We start from the raw sequence: 19,087 nt of genomic DNA, 5'->3' as shown, positions 1-19,087 counted from the left end.
CTGAGAAAGAAAGTGGCTGCATACCTGAATCTACATTTTTTCCTCCACAACATTTTCAGAAAAGCATGAGAGATGTAAAAGAAAGACATGCAATGGAAGACATTCTCTAAGACTTTAACAAACATCTCTATCATCATATGCCACAACCATTTCTTATTACTCCATCTTCCCGAGCAATTGCTGTCCTCAGCTGATACACAGCATGAGACTCAAGAACCAGAGTACTGTGTCTGAATTTCTTCTCCTGGGGCTCCCCATCAGACCAGAGCAGTGGGGCATCTTCTTCACCCTATTCCTGGCCATGTACCTGACCACAGTGTTGGGGAACCTGCTCATCATCCTGCTCATCAGGCTGGACTCTCACCTCCACACCCCCATGTACTTCTTCCTCAGCCACTTGGCCTTCACAGACATTTCCTTTTCATCTGTCACTGTCCCAAAGATGTTAACCAAAGGGCAGATTCAGTATATAGCCATCACCTATGAGGGGTGTGTAGCACAGACATACTTTTTTATATTCTTTGCTGACCTGGACAGTTTCCTTATCACTTTGATGGCATATGACAGGTATGTGGCCATCTGTCATCCTCTTCATTATACCACCATCATGAGTCAGAGCCTTTGTGCCATGCTAGTAGCTGTGTCCTGGGTCATAGCTTCTACTTGTGCTCTTTTGCACACTCTCCTCCTAGCCCAGCTTTCCTTCTGTGCTGACCACACTGTCCCCCACTTCTTCTGTGATCTGGGTGCTCTCCTCAAGTTGTCCTGCTCTGACACATCCATCAACCAACTGGTAATCTTCACAGCAGGTTTGGCGGCCATTATGCTTCCATTTCTATGCATCCTCATTTCCTATGGCTGTATTGGGTTCACCATTCTTCAGGTTCCCTCAACCAAGGGCATCTGCAAAGCTTTGTCCACTTGTGGCTCCCACCTCTCAGTGGTGGCTCTCTACTATGGGGCAATTATTGGTCTCTATTTTCTGCCCCCATCCAATAGTACCAATGACAATAATATAATTGCTTCAGTGATGTACACAGTGATCACTCCCATGCTGAACCCTTTTATTTATAGCCTGAGAAATAAAGACATGAAAGAGGCTTTCAGAAAACTCTGGAGCAGAAAGACAGGTTTTTCCAACTGATAATTTTATTTTTTCATCAATATGATCTTACCTCCTTGATAATATAAAAGCAAATTATTAAAACTATATCTCACTAATTTATCTTTTACTGCCTTCCCTCAAAATGTTTTGCTTACATTATTTCTATATCCATGTGAAGGAATATTAAAACAGAATATTCTATGATTTTGTTAATTTTATTTCATTAGATAGTGGGGCTTGTATCATTAAAAGGGAGTCATTGAGATAAACTCTTCCCCCAATTTTAAGTTTAGTATAAAATGTGCCTAGGTTTTCTACTATTACTTGAAAATTTACCAATTTTATGAAGTATTGCTCCTTTTTTTTACATTAGCACCAGATATCCAAGAAATTTTCTACAACTTTCCAAGAAAACATACAAATTTTATCTCCAGTTACACAATAATGAAGGCACCGATTTCTTGTTCCTCTGGAACACAATCAACCCTTGTTTTCTCACCAGTAGGTGTACACATGTATTGGCGACTGTAAACCCAGCTACCTCAGGTTGTGTCTAATAGTTAAACATACAATGAAGTCATCAAATTTGAACTGGGTAACAACTCTTAGTGGTTGTTTGGGAAAGCTCAGTTTCAGAGAGGTGATCAACACCCTGTGACAACAAAGTTAGTAGAAGGAAAACTAGAATCCCAGTATTCCAAAGCAATTCTTTGAGGCAAGACCCATAAAAGTTATAAGGAATTCTACACAAATCTAAGGAGTAATAATATAACCTTGAGAAAACAGATACAATAGCTTTCTCAAGATGTGCATTTTACTTGGCTTAAAAATAGGAATCATCTAGACAAGCTAATTTCCATCTTACAGTGCCGATCAGATGGGTGTATCATAAGTTATGATTAAAATGCATATGTTAACATAACTCAAGATGGTAAGATTAAAATTTAATATATTTATGGTAAGTGCCAGGGTATCCATTTTCTGACTCTTGACTGTCTCAATCTAATGGGCATGTGAAATTCCTTAAATTTCAGGCAGTGGTGACACACACCTTTTAAAACTTTTTAATTCATTTTACATACCAATCACAGTTTTTTCTCTCTCTCTCTTCTCCTCCCAATCACCCTCACCTCCCCCCAACCCATACCTCATCCACTCCTTCAAAAGACTAACTCCTCACATGGGGAGTCAACAAAACCTGGCACATTAAGTTGAGGCAGAACCAAGCCCCTCCCCTTGCATCAAGGCTGAATAAGGCTTCCAACCATAGGGAGTGTGGTCCAAAAAGCCAGCTCATGCATCAGGCATGGATCCTGGTCCCACTGCCAGGGGCCCCTCACACAGATCAAGATACACAACTAATACTCACATGCAGAGGGCCTAGTTTAGTCACATGCAGCCTCCCCAACTCTCAGTCTAGAGTACATGAGTTCATATGAGCTTGATGCTGAAAAGGCCTTTGACAAAATCCAACACCCCTTCATGATAAAAGTCTTGGAGAAAGGTCTTTGATTTACAATAGTGTACTGCCTGGTGACACAAAACTTGTTGGAAGCAACCAACTAATAATTAATTTGACAAAAGGCCCACTCCACAAGATGGAACCTGTACACAATCCTACTTGGATAACTAAAAGCCAATAGGGTAAAACAAAATACTACTGGTATAAAAAAATTAGTGATATGACTCCAAATGATATTCTGCTATACCTATAGATAAATGACTTGGTCAACCATCATCAGAAAAACTTCCTCTTGAAGCAAATGGGAACACATACAGAGACCCTCAATGAGACATCATAGAAAGGCCTTGGAATGCTCAAGTCTAAATAGATGTCTCAATCAAATCCCTCATGTCAGAATTCAGGGAAGCCTGGAGAAGGGTAGGCACAGGATTATAAGAGGCAGGCAAGATATGGGATATGAATAAAACAAGGCCCTCTAAGTCAACTGAGCAAATATTGTATGAACTCACAGAGACTGAAACAGTTGGCACAGGGCTGCATGAGTCTGCACCAGGTTCTCTTCTTATATATTATAGCTTCCAGTTTAGTGCTTTGTGGGACTCCTGAGTGTGTGAGCTAGTGGGTCTCTGATTCTTGTGCCTTCTCTTGGTGGGAATTTTTTTTATTGTATCTTATATTTTATTTTGTTATTCTTTGTTGTTATCTCTGAGAGGCTTGTTCTTTTCTCATAAGAGACAGAAAGGAAGTAGATCCTGATGTGGAGAGATGAGGAGGAACTAGGAGGAGTAGAGAGAGAAACTATAATTTGGATGAAAATAATATATTTTCAATAAATGGATGAAAAAGATAAAATACTCTACAGAGTCTTTTGTCATATTGTAGGAAGAAAAGAAGCTGGGAATACATAATACTGAAGACAAAGAAACATGCAAACACATGCAACCATTGCATCAAGTGTACATTTTCCACCTGTGTTCATATTGCTTCTAAGAAGCTGAACACCTTGAGCAACACACTATGGGAAGACTCTTCTGTTTCTTTCTAGGATGCATGGAATACAGTAGAACAGATGGAGTCTGTAAGGACCTCCATATTGCATTGTGACAAGTGGAAGAGCTGTAACCTCACAAACAATCAATTCTAGGTGAATATATCAATATAGTTTGATTAACAGCTCTGAGAAACTGGTATGAGTTCTAACTTCTCAAAACTTTGAGAGGACCCAGGGGGTCAATTTACCAATAAAATGTCCCCAATTAGAGAAAACTTGATATAATTGTTATGTTATCTCTTTCTCTCCCAGGAATAGAACCATGTGTTGTCACAGACACAAGAGAGTTCATCCTTGGAGAAATCATAATATAACAAGACTATGATTCAAGACATAGTGGCTTAAGAAGATATTTGCTTTTCTAGTTGCACCAGGGGAACCATGGTTTATAAATCGATAATGAACCAAGCTGGAGACTGACTGTAATGACCAAAAAATCCTGTTTCTAAATTCCATGCTATTTTAAGAATTTTAAAAAGAAGACATAAAATTAGGTGTTGGGTGAGCACATGTCTCCATGGGGTACTGGAGAGGAAAGTTTGGATACATATACTAACAGTACATTATATATGTATATGAAACACCCAAATAATAAAAATGAACTATTATAAAGTGTTGACAGAAAGAAACCTTTTAATAAATCACTGTACAAAATTTTAAAAATGTTTAGTTTTGTGATCACTTTTTAGTTCAGTGGTTAGTTTCCATTTACTTTTCTCTATTGAAAAAATTTAAAATATTTATTTATTATTTATGTATACAATATTCTGTCTGTCTGTATGTCTGCAGACCAGAAGAGGGCACCAGACCTCATTACAGATAGAAGGTTGTGAGCCACCATGTGGTTGCTGGGAATTGAACTCAGGACCTTTGGAAGAGCAGACAATGCTCTTAACCACTGAGTCATCTCTGAAATTTTACAGTGTATTTTGATCACAGCATTCCTGTTGTAATAAGAGCAGTGGGCTGCATCCCCGGCACCTGGCTGCCCACATGGCTAGCTTATGCCCCAAAATAATTACACAGAAACTGTATTCTTTTAAACACTGCCTGGCCCATTAGTTCCAGCCTCTTACATATTGAGCTAACCCATTTCTAATAATCTGTGTAGCCCACGAGGTGGCTTACCAGGAAAGATCTTAACCTGTGTCTGTCTGGAGTGGGAGAATCATGGCGACCGACTGACTCAGCTTCTTTCTCCCAGCATTCTGTTCTGTTTACTCCGCCTACCTAATTTTATGTCCTAAGGGCCAAGGCAGTCTCTTTATTTAACCAATGAAATTAACACAAAACAGAAGACTCTCCCCCATCACATTCCCCACATTCTCCCTTAAAAGAAAACAAATAGGCAAATAAAAAAGCAAACCAGAATGGAAAAGAAACATACACACACAAAATATTTAAAAACAGAAAGTTGGAAACCATAATGTATAAGCAAAAGGTCAGTAAGTTAAAAAAACAAATCAAACAAACAAAGCAATATGAGACAAAAATTAACTTTAAAAACACCATTGATTTAATTTTGTGTTAGCATCTCTTGCTGGGCAGGAGACCCACCATTAAGTGTTGTTGACAAACTCAGTGAGACTCCTTTGGAAAAAAACCTGATTTTTCCTTTGCAAGTGGTAGGTTTCTAAAGAGAAGTCCAACTTGTTGTGATGATTCGTTTTTCTATGCTTTCATAATTGAAATGTTTTGTTGACCACGATGTGTGTGACTGGAAATTTTAGTGGACCCATAATAGAGAAGCAATATGATATTATGATTTAACCACTAAAAATGTGAATTGATATGGACCATACAATTCTGATGTCAGATTGATCCCTAAGTATGTTCTGTGTGTTTAAGTAACATAAACTATAAGGGCCATAGCAACGTTTCATAAAGGTTGAAAACATGGGAATACATAAAAAGATAAAAAAATCAACTCCAGTGTCATAACAAAGCACATAAACACAAAACACTATTTTATGGATGACTGTGCCAAACCTCAAATTCATGTATTGAAACTATCTACATCTAATATGAGTGTTTTCAGAAATAGAATAAAGAACGAACTAGTGTTGAATGAAGTCATAGGTCCCTCATCAGATGTTAATGATGTCATAATGGTTGCACACTGATCTAAAAGGCTAGAGGTCCTTTTTGGAAAAACGATTTTCTTGGTTTTGCTATTATTCTCCTCTTTCTCCTTCTCCTTCTTCTCTGTCTCTGGCTGCCATCTGAATCCCCTGTTTCTGTCACATGACCATACAGATAGGAGAAAGTTATTAACATCTACAAGCTATAAAGAAACTATATAATCCTACACTTCTATATCCAGTGTTATATGCAATTGATTTTCTGCTTTTTGTGATACCTGGTCACTGGTATATTGCTATAACCTCCTCATGCAGATAAGTCACGTGTGTGCAAGAATAAATCTATGAATTTTAGAGATGAATACACATAGAAATAAATTAGATTTAGTGGATAGTCATGTAATCATGGCTCCCTCACACCATTTTTGTATTTACAAAGTCACTCCACCCCTCCCACTCTACACATCCTACCTACTGGACCTGCTGAGCACCTGCCTATAGGGCTATTACAGTCAAGTTTCATACATATTTTAGAAAAAGTTAAACGTTTTTGAGACATGGTCTTTCTGTGTATCTCTGATGTCTTGGAACTTACTCTGTAGACCAGACTGGCTTTGAACTCACAGAGGTCCACCTACCTCTGCCTCCTGAGTGCTGGAATTAAGGGTATGAAACACCACCACTTGGCACAAAATTGACTTTTTTTAAGGGGAGAAAAAGTCATGTGCTTGGTTACTATGTCTCAAAAATCACCTAAAAATATGATCAGTGATATGATTCTTAAGAGAAAAAACACTTGCCACCGAGCCTAACAACGTAAGGTTGAGCACTAGGACCCACACATAGAAGGACACCAACAATTTCCACCTGTCTGACCTCCAGATGTAAATACATACGCTAAATAAATAAAACATGTAAAATCATTAAAACAGCTGAAAACAGTAACCATTTAGGAGAACATATGGAAAGACCTGGAGAAAATTTTCTCAGCAGCTGTTAAGTCTATTACACAGTAAGCTTAGTGTCCTGATCAGGGTTTCATGTGATAAAACCATGACCAAAAGGAACTTGAGATCTTAAACATCTTAAACATTCAGGTAACAGTCCATCACTGAGGCAAGTGATGGCAGGGATGCAATCAGGGCAGGCAGAAAACTAGAGAAGAAACTGATACAGAGGCCATGGAGGGGTACTGCGTATATGGCTTGTTCAGCCTACATTCTTACAGAACCCAGGGCCACTATCCCAGAGATAGCAACACCAATACTGGGCTAGGCTCTTACTCAGTAATCACTAAGCAAAAAAGTACTCAACAAACTTGCCATCAGGTCAGTCTTATAGAAATATTTTCTCAATTATGATTCAGTCTTTCCAGATATGTCTAAGTTGTGTCAAGTTGACAAAAATCAAATAGCACGGTGTAATAATTATATGCTTCATGCTTCAAATCCCAAAGTATAAAGTGTTTCCTACAAAGGAAGATAAACGATGAAAATATTTATAATTATCTTTATTTGAACATTGCCTAACTTACACACGCTTGAAACTTGAAAATATGTGTCAATTTTTCATTGTAATATTTAAATTTTAACTTTTCTTTATCCTTAAAAATTTCATAAATTTAAGCAATATATTTGGTCATATCTACCACTTACTCTTCCCCTCTAACTTTGCCTAGGATCCCCTATCATGTCTTCCTCCCAATATCATGCCCTTCTTTTATATTTTTTATTTTTTTATTTATTAACCCACTGAGACAAACTAGTGTTTCCCTTTTGTCTGTAGGCATGAATCATCTATTGGGAAATGGGAAACCAACAAGTGGCCATATTTCTGAAAAAAATGACTCTTCTTCCTCCAGATAACAACTGCCCATAATTCTTCTGTTATAGGTGGACATTTGAGTCACTCCCCTCTTTGCTCGAGCTCATGTGTGCAACAGCCACTTCGTGTATAGAAGGCAGAATTTCACAGCTATTCCTCCCCAATTTCCAGCTCTTACACGCTTTCATTTATCAAATATTTAATTAGCACATTCCTACCTCTCTTTCTTCCCACCCTCTCAACCATCCCTTAAACATTTATATTCCAGTAGTCTACCCAGTCTTTCATATTATATATAATATATGTTCTACTATCCCCTATTATTAGATTTATCCTGGATTTGAAGATTATAGTTTTTCAAGCAGCTTCTTCATGCACATTTAATTTTTGGTTACATCTACTCCTGACACCCACATCCCCATCATCCTACTACATGCCTCAATACTTCTGACCCTAGGCTTCCACCTCTTTATTTTCATTTCACCTAAATTCGAATAGCCTTGTCCCTGAGTGCATCTTCAGCCAATGACCATTTGTAGTTTCTTAGTTTCCATATGTGCACTATGTTAAATGAGCAAAATAAAACATGTGAACCTAGCAAATGAAACTTCATGGGAAAGAGAACATGAATCATTTGTCTTTGACAATAACCACACTCAATTTTCCCATACATTTATTTCACACATTTAAAATGGCTTTGTTTTCTCCTGTAGCTTAGTAATACTGCACTGTGCATATATACCACATTTTTCTCTTTCCATTGGTCACTTGATAAACTTCTAAGTTGATTTCATTTCCTAGCTATTGTGGACATAGCAGCAGTGAACACGATATAAAAGTGTCTGTATAGTAGATATAAAGTTTTTGTTTATATTCCCAGAAGTGGTATAGCTGAGTCAAATGAAAGATCTATGTATAGTCTTTGAGAAACGCACACACTGATTTCCAGAGTGACAATATTATGTATTAATTTATGCACCAATTTTAAAATAAAAAATGTGCTGTTGGCTTATGCCTTTAATCCTAGCACTTGGGAACAGAGGAAGGTGGATCTCTGAGTTCAAGGCCAGAATGGTCTACATAGTGAGTTCTAGGACAGTTAGGGCTACACAGAGAAACCCTCTCTTGAAGGACCAAGAAACAAACAAACAAAAAAACCACAAAAAACAAAAGTAAACTAGAATTTTAATTGGTGTTAATCTTAAAAATAAATTCAAAGTATATTAGAAAATAAAAAATAAAAATAAACAATGCATATACAGGAGAAATATTTCTGCTTTCTTGAGAGAGGAAAAAATCTTTTATAGAGAAGGCCATAAAATTAGATAATAATGAAAGGCAAATGACTGGCATTTTATAAAAAATTTTTGTTCCCAAAGTTAGGACACACTGTGAAAAGGAAAATAGTGTGGAAGCGTTTAAAAACAAACAGAAATATTCCCCAAGATGAACAAAACAATTAAAGAGAAACAAAACCTGTGGTTGAGGTGAAATGCAGAAGGAAAAAGTACAATCTGAAGACTCACTGGAAAGCTCCCAAATATAGAAAGAGGGAAGACCAAGCCCTTCACTGTGAACAGACTCTCCCGCTGAGGATATTTCTGAGTGCTCCTTTCATGTCCCGATTCCTCAGGCTGTAGATAAAGGGATTCAGCATGGGTGTGACTACAGTATACATCACAGCTACAATGATATCCTTATCATTAGTATTATTGGAGGAGGGGAAAAAATATAACCCAATAATGGCTCCATAGTACAAAGAAACTACACATAGATGAGAACCACATGTGGACAAGGCTTTGCAGATTCCCTTGATAGAGGGAGTCCTCAGGATGGTGGCTCCAATGTGACCATACGAGATCAGGATGCATATGAATGGCACAGTAATAACTATCACTGCTAACGTGAGAATGACCAGCTCATTGATGGTGGTATCTGAACTGGACAGCTTAAGTAAAGCAGAGAGATCACAGAAAAAATGGTGAACAGTGTTGTCTCTAAAGAGAGAGAGACGAGCAAAGAGAAGAGTGTGCACAAGGCCATTGGTGGAGGAAAATACCCAGGACACTATCACTAGCAGGACACAGAGGCTCTGCCTCATGATGGTGGTGTAGTGCAGAGGGTGACAGATGGCCACATACCTGTCATAGGCCATGGAGGTCAGAAGGAAGTTGTCAACACACCCAAACAATAAGAAAAAATATACCTGGGAAACACACCCAGCATATGAGATGGACTGACTGTGTGTCAGCATATTCATGAGCATCTTTGGAACTGTGACTGATGAGAAAGAGATGTCTGTGAAGGCCAAGTGGCTGAGGAAGAAGTACATGGGGGTGTGGAGGTGAGAGTCCAGCCTGATGAGCAGGATGATGAGCAGGTTCCCCAGCACTGTGGTCAGGTACATGGCCAGGAACAGGGCAGAGTACATGTCTTGGTCCTCTGGCTGGATGGGGAGTCCCAGGAGGATGAACTCAGATGTGCTACTCTGGTTATTCTTCATCATTCTCTTTTCTTTTCCTAGAGATGAAAAATGATGATATAGAGGAAGCAGAGGTCATTGTATCTGCTACAGAATAATAGCAAGTTTTTAACTAGTCAGATTGTATGTACATTCTAATGAATATCTTGAGTTTTTGCCACATTGTTGGGTTAGTTTTTATGTGACTAAATGTGCTATTTGCCTGTCTAAAAGCCAACTTCAGAGCGTTTTAGAAGAAAAAATGGAAAGTACCACAGTGAGTATCAGATTTATTCGAGGAAACTTTAGTCTGTGAAAAACATCTGAGATTTCAAATTGGAGAGCAAGGCAGAGTCAATAAAGAACAGATAGAAATCCAGTAGGTGACTTCCAACGGCTAATTGGATTGGATTAAATCCCACCCCTGTCTATGAGATACCAGGAATACTTTTCAGATATGCTTTAATTCCACTTACCACAAAAGTAAATATTAGGTTATGAAGCTCCAAAATATCAGAATCTCCACATTTTATGTGAATGATACATATATCAGGTCAATCTTTGGGGTTTCATTAACTAGTGACATACCTGGGCTACTCCATCAATTCTTTCTTTCCTATCCAACACTTTCATCACTAGATGCAGAGGAAAGGGAGTGTACATCTCTTCTAATAAACACCCACAGAGGCCTCTGTATACAGTATCTTAGCTCAAGCTGAACCATTCCCATTCAAGCCTGTAGAATATCCAGAAATCCTTGACTTTCCCTGTCAGATCCAGACTCTAGCACAGAGGAGGTTCTTTCTGAATGTCTGTCTGACATAAACCAGTAATAAGCTCTCCTTAACAGTGATTCTCAGGCTTGGTTCTCACTAATGATTCTTAAAAAATTTTTGTTGTATTCTAACATTTCTTATAATTTGTAATACACTAATTTTCCCTCGTTCTCCTTCAAATTTGTTGTCATAATCATTTAATATTCAAGAAAGAAAACACGTGAAACGGATATTAAAATGCAAACTCCATATTCTCTGAAAAAATTATCCACTCTGAATGTATTGATTTTTGAGAATTGCATAATCATTTTGTCTACCATTTATTTGAAGTTAACTAAAGATTACAGTAAAATATAAATATAAAGCATAAATCATTTCAACTTGATTGAGGTATATTTAAAATTTATATTATATTTATCCTACTACATTAAAAGTCCTTTAAGTGATGCTATTATGGAGATGAACTACCCTTTTTATGTTACTTATTTTTTAATAATAAAACTTTTGCATCTCAATGAAAATACTAATTAGCTGTCTGATGGAGATGTGGGTTGCTTTTATTCATTTGTTACATTTTAATACATAACATTTGCAAGTTTTTAAGATTTTTTGTGCACTGATATATGTAACATGTACATGGGTGTAGAATGAATTTCTAAAAATGCAATTAGATAACATTTATATTTATGACTTTAACATACTGTTCAATTATAAAAAGATAAGTGACAAGAAATTCTATTCCTGTGTTCTTTAAAGCAACGTTCACTTAAGAATCTTTATCATGAAAACTATTTCATAAAAAGCATGTAGGAGCATACAGAACAAGGACATTTGAGGAACAAAAATTCAGAACTTTGGTCAGATGGAAAAGATATGGATTAGGGAACTCTTAGGGAGCATGTGTATATAAGACCTTTCCTGTCACATTAGAAACCTTGGTTTTGTTCTCAGAAACGGGACCAAGTAAAAGTCTAAGAAAAGACTTTTAGGGTAACTACAAGCCATCTTCTTGTAGTGACTGAAACAGAATAAGCAGGAATCTAAATAGCCATTGCACTATCTAAGGTACAAAATAATTCCCCTATGTGAATTGTTGCAGCACAGAAGAATCAAATTATATTGATTTAGTACAAAATTTGAGAAACTACCCAAGAAGATGATGGGTGTCATAGAAAAGCAAATGGATGTATGCCTTGCCTTTTCATCTCAAAATTAGATACAGAATCAGAGACAGCCTTTTTGTATGTAAATTTGTTGTCATCCCACGCTTTCAAATTTTAGATAGATGATCCAAATAAGTCATCTACAAGAATCTTTCTGTCCTAGTGTGTCATGAAGAGGGCTAGACCTTAGCGACAAGTAACACACACTGCACACACATACAGATAAGGACACCCAAGGGTGCAGTCATCCTGCTTCTTGTAAATTTTATTTCCACTCTGACATTGAGCATTTGATGATAATCACAGATACCTTATCTCCAAGGTGTGGAAACTTCTTCCATTTATTTATGGAATATGCAGAATATAGTAAAGATGGCAGAGTCTGCAAGGGGCTCAATGTTCCACTGTGAGCAACAAAAGGCTTTCTGCATGCAGCCTGTTGTGATAGACAAATGATTGCTCATGTCCCAAGAAATCAGTGTGGGTTTTAATTTTATACTCTATGATGAGGGCCTGGGGTGATCCTGTATGCCTGGCTCCTGGTTAGGGACAAGCTGTTTATGGTTTCATCATCGCCTTGGACTTCTCCAGGGATAGAAATTTTTGCTGAAGAAGACACAAGACAGTTCATCCTTGGAGGAATTGTAATAACAAGTGCAAGGCAACCAATAGGTGAACAAAGGTTATCGCTTGCCGTTTGCAGGATAAACCTACGGGATTTGAGTTTCTTGTGCTATGAAAAAATATAAACAGAAAGACTAGTATCATGCTTTCCACCACAAGGGAAAACATAAAGAAAAGACGTCCTGAAAATCAAAGACAGTCTTATATGGAAGAGAGCAGGTTGAAAACGAGGCAGACATGGAAAAAATGAAAGAGGGAAACAAAGTTCACTTGATCAAAGTGCTATGTGTGTGTACACAATGAAACTCGTCACTTTGTACACTGATGTAACTCAATATTTTTAATAAAAATAAGCATTACAGCATTCTGCTTATAGAAGGGAAGTTAAAGTCTTTGTCTTGAATAGATGCAGCCTTCCAAGAACTACATTTTAAAATATATTCTTTTAAATGGGCATAGAAAGTAATACATTTGAGTGATGGGCAGGTAAGTATCATTTTTAATTTTAAAAACACATGAAAGTTGAGATGCTGTACATCCCACATGTGTGAATCAACTCAGATTGGCTAGACTTCCTCAGATCCGGCAGCTACTCCTCCGCTCGCATCAGGATACACACCATACGCATGACCGCAAACTCCCTGGAATGCTTTGGAAAGTCTCTAGCCAGTGTTTCACAGGGCTTCACCTTCCTAGGACCAGAGATGTCCCATAGGGGTTTTATTCATCAGTTGAATCAGTATTTGTCTGTCACTGCCTTTAACAGAACAGTAATTTTGTTTCAATATGTGAACAGACTCATATACTCGGAGGGGAAAAGTTAACTATTTAGCAACCTTCACACTGAGACAGTTAAAATGTAGTGTGAATGTAATAGGGGCTACAAATAGGAAGAGTCAGAGGGAAGTTGGCTAATGGGTAGATGACAACGAAATGGAAAACTTGCTTCTGGTTACAAGGTTAATTAATCTGGTAATAAAAAAATACTGTGAGTTTCAAATGGATACAAAAAATTATGAGTATTTCCATCATAAACAGGTAAAAATCAAAAATTAAACATGATCATCATTATTTGAACATCTGAACTATATACATGCATAAAAACAATACATGGTATCCAGTAACTATGTACAATTTGATGTCAATTAAAATTAAAAATAATTAGAGAAAATTAATTAGAACAAAAGCATAGCTACATTCTGAACTAAAGTTATCCAAAAATATACACTAGCTATATTATAAACTTAAGCACAAATAGAATCTTGAATTGGTCAGCCTGAAGAAATAGTAGCATCATTAGAAAATGAGAAAAAACTTTACCAATTAAAGGCTTTTACATATCAAAAATACTGAAAACAGTGAGGAAACAAAATAACAATTGCAGAAAAAAAGATGTATGGATATGTTTGTGAATAAAACTTGTTTAAGACTGTCAGGATCAAGAAGACAGACAGAAAAAGAGAGAGAGAGAGAGAGAGAGAGAGAGAGAGAGAGAGAGAGAGAGAGAGAGAGAGAGGAGAGAGAGAGGAAGGAAAATGCAGATTTAAAATGACATACACTGTAAAGTGTGCCTGAAAAGACAGTGCACCAAATAACTAAGAAATAACATTTCCCAAAGTAAAGGATGCTTATAAAGCCTGGGGAAATCTCAGCTCCCCTTTGTGTAGCAGAGGAAGTTGATCACATGGAAAATGTTGCCCTTGCAAGCATATTCCTCAAAACTCCTTTCATATCTCGATTCCTAAGACTGTAGATAAAAGGATTCAGCATGGGTGTGACCATAGTGTACAGTACAGCTACAATGACATCCTTGTCATTAGTGTTGTTAGATGAGGGGACAAAATATAGCCCAATAATGGCTCCATAATAGAGAGAAACCACAGAGAGATGAGAGCCACACGTGGACAAGGCTTTGTAGATTCCCTTGAGTGAGGGACTTCTCAGGATGGTGGCTCCAATGCGGCCATAAGAGACCAGGATGCATATGAATGGCACAGTAATGACCAGTGATCCCACAATGAGGATGACCAGCTCATTGATAGAGGTGTCTGAGCTAGAGAGTTTAATCAAAGCAGAGAGATCACAGAAGAAGTGGTGGAGAGTGTTACCTCTAAAGAAAGAGAGACGAGCTAGAAGGATGGTGTGAACAAGGGCACCAGCAAAGGATAAGAACCAGGATGCAATGACCAGTAAGAAACAGACACTCTGACTCATGATACTTGTATAGTGGAGGGGGTGGCAGATGGCCACATATCTGTCATAGGCCATGGAGGTCAGAAGGAAGCTGTCAAGATCTGCAAAAAATAGGAAAAAGTACACCTGGGAAATGCACTCAGCATATGAGATGGACTGACTGTGTGTCAGCATATTCATGAGCATCTTTGGAACTGTGACTGATGAGAAAGAGATGTCTGTGAAGGCCAAGTGGCTGAGGAAGAAGTACATGGGGGTGTGGAGGTGAGAGTCCAGCCTGATGAGCAGGATGATGAGCAGGTTCCCCAGCACTGTGGTCAGGTAGATGACTAGGAACAGGGCAGAATACAAGTCTTGGTCCTCTGACTTTATGGGGAGTCCCAGGAGGATGAACTCAGATGCACTGCTCTGATTTCTTGTGTTCCTTGTCTGCTAAAGATCAGAAAGACATGAAAGTGTAAGAATGGGAAACGTGACGACCAGGGCACAATGAAAGAAATATTATTAATTAGTGTATTTACTTTTTTGAACTTCTCAAGCTTCTGAACACTAATGGGAGGTTGGTGACTTAGAAACCAGCTTAGCATATTTTTGTGGAACTTACAAATTCCCAAACAATTAACATATAAATAAAGATCAGCTTTGAGACATGTAGAAATCCCTAAGGGAATTCTGAGATGGGGAATGAAGTAAAAGGTTATACCAGCTATCAATTAATATTAAAGGTAGTCATTGATGTTTGATAGTTTACTAGCCTCTTGATCCTCTTCAGAGTTTGAAACATATTGGTTAATGTTTTATATCTGGAGGTGTATTGACATAGATAGAATCCAGGAGGCAGCTATGAAGCTGTAATTTTGGTTGTGAGCCTAGCCTTTAACGGCTGAACCATCTCTCCAGCCCTGAAGCTGTAATTTTGATTTAGAGGCTTAAGAGGACAGAACTATGCCAATAACATGAAATATCATATGACATGTCTTCTACTCACCTCTTCACATCTTTCCCACCTCGACATCTCCGATTGTCTCTCTTTCTAAAGCAGTTTTCAAGGAATATATGTATATATATATGTCTGTGACTCTTTCCTGTGACTCTTACAAGTTTTCTCTGTCTCTCTCTGTCTCTCTGTCTCTCTGTCTCTCTCTCTTTGTAGTTTTGGGGCCTGTCCTGGAACTAGCTCTTGTAGACCAGACTGGCCATAAACTCACAGTGATCTGCCTGTCTCTGCCTCCTGAGTGCTGGGATTAAAGGCGTGCACCACCACCACCCAGAATAAGTTCTATTTTGTGTTTTCTCAACCAAAACCGAATTTTGATTTTTTGGGTTTTGTATGATGATATGAAATATTTAACATCTCTAGCTACATCTGGACTCTACCAAGGAAGCAGTTGGCTTCTGTTTAATGCGGTCAAATAATGCTCTCCACTGTCATTGATCGTAATCCAGATATCCTTTACTAATGACTCTTAAATAATCCTTTGTTTTATTTTATTTCTAAAATTCCATTTATCATTGTCCCCCTTCTTTATCTGTTGAAAATGGAATTATTCATGAGAACAATCAGAGAACAATAGTAAATAAAACATGGTGATCTGTCTATTAAAACACAGATCCCTGTTTTATAAATAAAAACAATCTGAATGTCTTCATGTTTGAAAGCTGAGAAACAAGTTAATCACTCATGGGAAGAGGGGCAGCTAAAATTTTTGTTACTACTCTGATTTTCCTATCTTTGTTGAGATTGCTGTTAAAATCTCTACACTATACATCTACTCTATAAATATTCTAATATAATTTTCCTACCAGAAACTATTCATTAGTCATATCACTCATCACTGTTTATAATAATCACTTTTCCATAATATAATAATAATTAGCAATTTTTGGACATTGAGTCTCATTATTTTTGCCATTTCCAGCATTACAACAAGCATTATTATTCAATACACTTTTACATAAGTATGTATGATAAATTCCCAGAAGTAGAATTAAGAGTATGTATATATCCATGATTTTGACAGACAGCCAAACATAAGGGTTTGCAGCTGATGAGGAAGGCTATTCTTACATGTTCTGTGGAGTCATGATAGTTGAGTGTTTGAAGAGAGAAGGTCTTAGGCATTGTGGGAATAGGGAAAGGTCAAGACTATGGGTCAGTCTGATAAAAATGTATGAAGTTGGAATATCACTGACAAACAGGGGTATATAAGGTCATTTATATTACAGGAGAAAGTCTCAATTCTCCAACTCAGAACATTAGTACCCACAAGGAAAGATTTGAGGAAAGACATGGCTGAAAGCTTTAAACATTTACTGTGTAGTGAGTAAAGTGGGGTTATAGCAAAACCAGGTATCAGAGGGAACTGAACGGGGGCTATTGTTATAGTTCAGATTTAAATATACTCACTGCATACAACTGAGTGTGTCAGTGGAGATGGATACAATTAGAGAGTTTTGGCATAAAATTTGGAAGAAACCTAGCAAGACTTGATGGAGGTTACTGACAAAAAACCCCTGCATTTTCTTCTCCTGGATTAGGTACTGTATAAATGTGAGATAAATTGCTCTATGGAGCTGCTCTATTTATACTCTCCTCAAACTTCAGACAGATACTCAATTTTGAGAAATAACTGTAATAGCACTGTGGTGTGGAGAAAAGCCTAAAGACAAAAATATACAATGCACACATTCATTGTGCATTGTGTATACACACTTGTATTACTGAGGGCAAATTCTCTCCCGCCTTAGATTCACCCCTAGATGATAAACACAGATACCTTCATCTTCCAGACTTGAGAAAGTTCCTCCAATTCTCTCTAGAAGTCATGGGAGACACTGCAATAAATAGGGTCCTTAATGGACAGAAAGTTTGATAGTGGTGGAGAGTAGCCTCATCAGCTCAGAATAAAACAAAAGTAGACATATCAATAAATATTTGCCTGCAGCTCTTGAGAATTCAGTATGAACACTAATTTACAAAAAGAAAAACAGAAAAGATCCCAAAGGAAAACACTGCCATCTTGATTCTAAATTAAAGCCAGGATATAATTGCTACATTGCCACTGTCTCCTTAGGGAACACAACTACTTCTGGAAGAGTTTACTCATCCTTGGAGAAAGAAATAACAACAGCAACAAGGAAACCTGTAGCAACTTTTGGGCCCTAAAACTTATTGGAATATTACTTATCTTGGAATAAATGAACTAAGCTAGTGACTGAGTGTGATAGCCAAAGTTCAGAACCCATAACACTGCAAAATGATAGAAGTACACTGATACAGTCACTCTGAATAGAAGGGTGAGCTGTACATATCTCACCACCACTCAGAACACGGGGAACAAAGCATGGTTTCTATAGAGCTCAGTCTTGTCTTCTTGTCTTCAAAATCAGTGGAGTTGGTGTTGCATGGATACAGTTCTCATATACCCAGAAGATAGCCATCAGTGTAACTTTCCACTTAGCTCCATAGAAAATCAATTCCAAATCAGTTCTTAAATACCCAGATAATAAGAGAAGAAGCATAGAAATCTAAGTTCAGAAGGTATGATATTTTTATTAAAACACAATATTTCAATCATTTTCGAGAATGTAATAATTCATACTATACTTTGATTATATTAGTGTCTCCTTCCCCCAACTTTGGCTCCTCTGCCCTAATCCCCCAGATTCACTTCTATCCTTCCAAATTGGTACCATCTGCTTTTGTTTCTGTAATCCAGGTGAGATTGTGTTGCCCACATACTTCAGAGTGTGGCACCATTCACTGGAGCTTAGTGAAACAGCAGAAGCCACATCCTTAAAGAAAAGTTTCTCACCCTGCCTCAGAAGACATCAACTGTCTATAGCTTCTCATGTGACTCATGACATAACAAATTTGGGGAAGCAATTACAGGCTATGAAAAACAAGCTGCAACAATAAACCAAAAAGTAAAAATTCATGTATAACTTTTTTAATGGAATTGTGTCTGGTACTGAAATGTGTATGTTGTAGTCATAAACTTCATTGTTCTTGTATTTGTTTGGATATGAAATGTCCTCCAAAAGACTCATATTTAAGGTTAAGTTTAGCTTGTTGATCCAATGATTAAGAGATAATTGCAACATAATGACTCTGAGACAATTAGAAAATGAAATCATAACTCAAATAAACTATAGGGAGTGGGAAAAAGTATAGGTGGGACAAAATTGGAAGAATAAGACATTGGAGGAATGTCTTTGAAGGATATATCTCATTCCCTGGATGCACATTCTCTCTCTCCCTTCCATCCTCCCTCTGTTTACATCCTGGCTGTCATGGTGAGAACCTCTTTCCTATCTTATCCTTCCACAGAATGGAAGGTCTCA

At 37.5% G+C, this 19,087-nt stretch overlaps 3 protein-coding genes across 3 annotated transcripts; 1 reads left to right on the top strand and 2 right to left on the bottom strand.

The window, feature by feature from the left end:
* The first annotated feature begins 202 nt into the window (after positions 1-202).
* On the top strand, positions 203-1,144 carry LOC142856832 (olfactory receptor 1J1). The gene has a single exon (XM_075984476.1). It carries the CDS (start codon positions 203-205, stop codon positions 1,142-1,144), a length of 942 nt encoding a protein of 313 aa, XP_075840591.1.
* Positions 1,145-9,093: 7,949 nt separating this feature from the next.
* Positions 9,094-10,032, bottom strand: LOC142856831 (olfactory receptor 1J21). The gene has a single exon (XM_075984475.1). The coding sequence runs from the start codon at positions 10,030-10,032 to the stop codon at positions 9,094-9,096; it is 939 nt and encodes a 312-aa protein (XP_075840590.1).
* Positions 10,033-14,230: 4,198 nt separating this feature from the next.
* On the bottom strand, positions 14,231-15,758 carry LOC142856995 (olfactory receptor 1J21-like). The gene is made up of 2 exons (XM_075984619.1): positions 15,732-15,758; positions 14,231-15,175 (listed from the first exon to the last, which is right to left on the bottom strand). Exons 1-2 carry the CDS (start codon positions 15,756-15,758, stop codon positions 14,231-14,233), a joined length of 972 nt encoding a protein of 323 aa, XP_075840734.1.
* Positions 15,759-19,087: the final 3,329 nt, after the last annotated feature.

This window comes from Microtus pennsylvanicus, chromosome 9, assembly GCF_037038515.1.
Source record: "Microtus pennsylvanicus isolate mMicPen1 chromosome 9, mMicPen1.hap1, whole genome shotgun sequence".
NCBI classification, from domain to species: Eukaryota; Metazoa; Chordata; class Mammalia; order Rodentia; family Cricetidae; genus Microtus; species Microtus pennsylvanicus.
The sequence above is the reverse complement of the archived record's forward strand: the minus strand, read 5'-3'. Positions and strand labels throughout refer to the sequence as shown.

Excerpts from the sequence above, each read along its gene's own strand:
- LOC142856832 (XM_075984476.1), top strand. The coding sequence starts at position 203 with ATGAGACTCAAGAACCAGAGTACTGTGTCTGAATTTCTTCTCCTGGGG.
- LOC142856831 (XM_075984475.1), bottom strand. The coding sequence starts at position 10,032 with ATGATGAAGAATAACCAGAGTAGCACATCTGAGTTCATCCTCCTGGGA.
- LOC142856995 (XM_075984619.1), bottom strand. The coding sequence starts at position 15,758 with ATGTCGAGGTGGGAAAGATGTGAAGAG. Across the intron at positions 15,176-15,731 it reads GGTGGGAAAGATGTGAAGAG|CAGACAAGGAACACAAGAAA; the intron begins GTGAGTAGAAGA and ends TCTGATCTTTAG.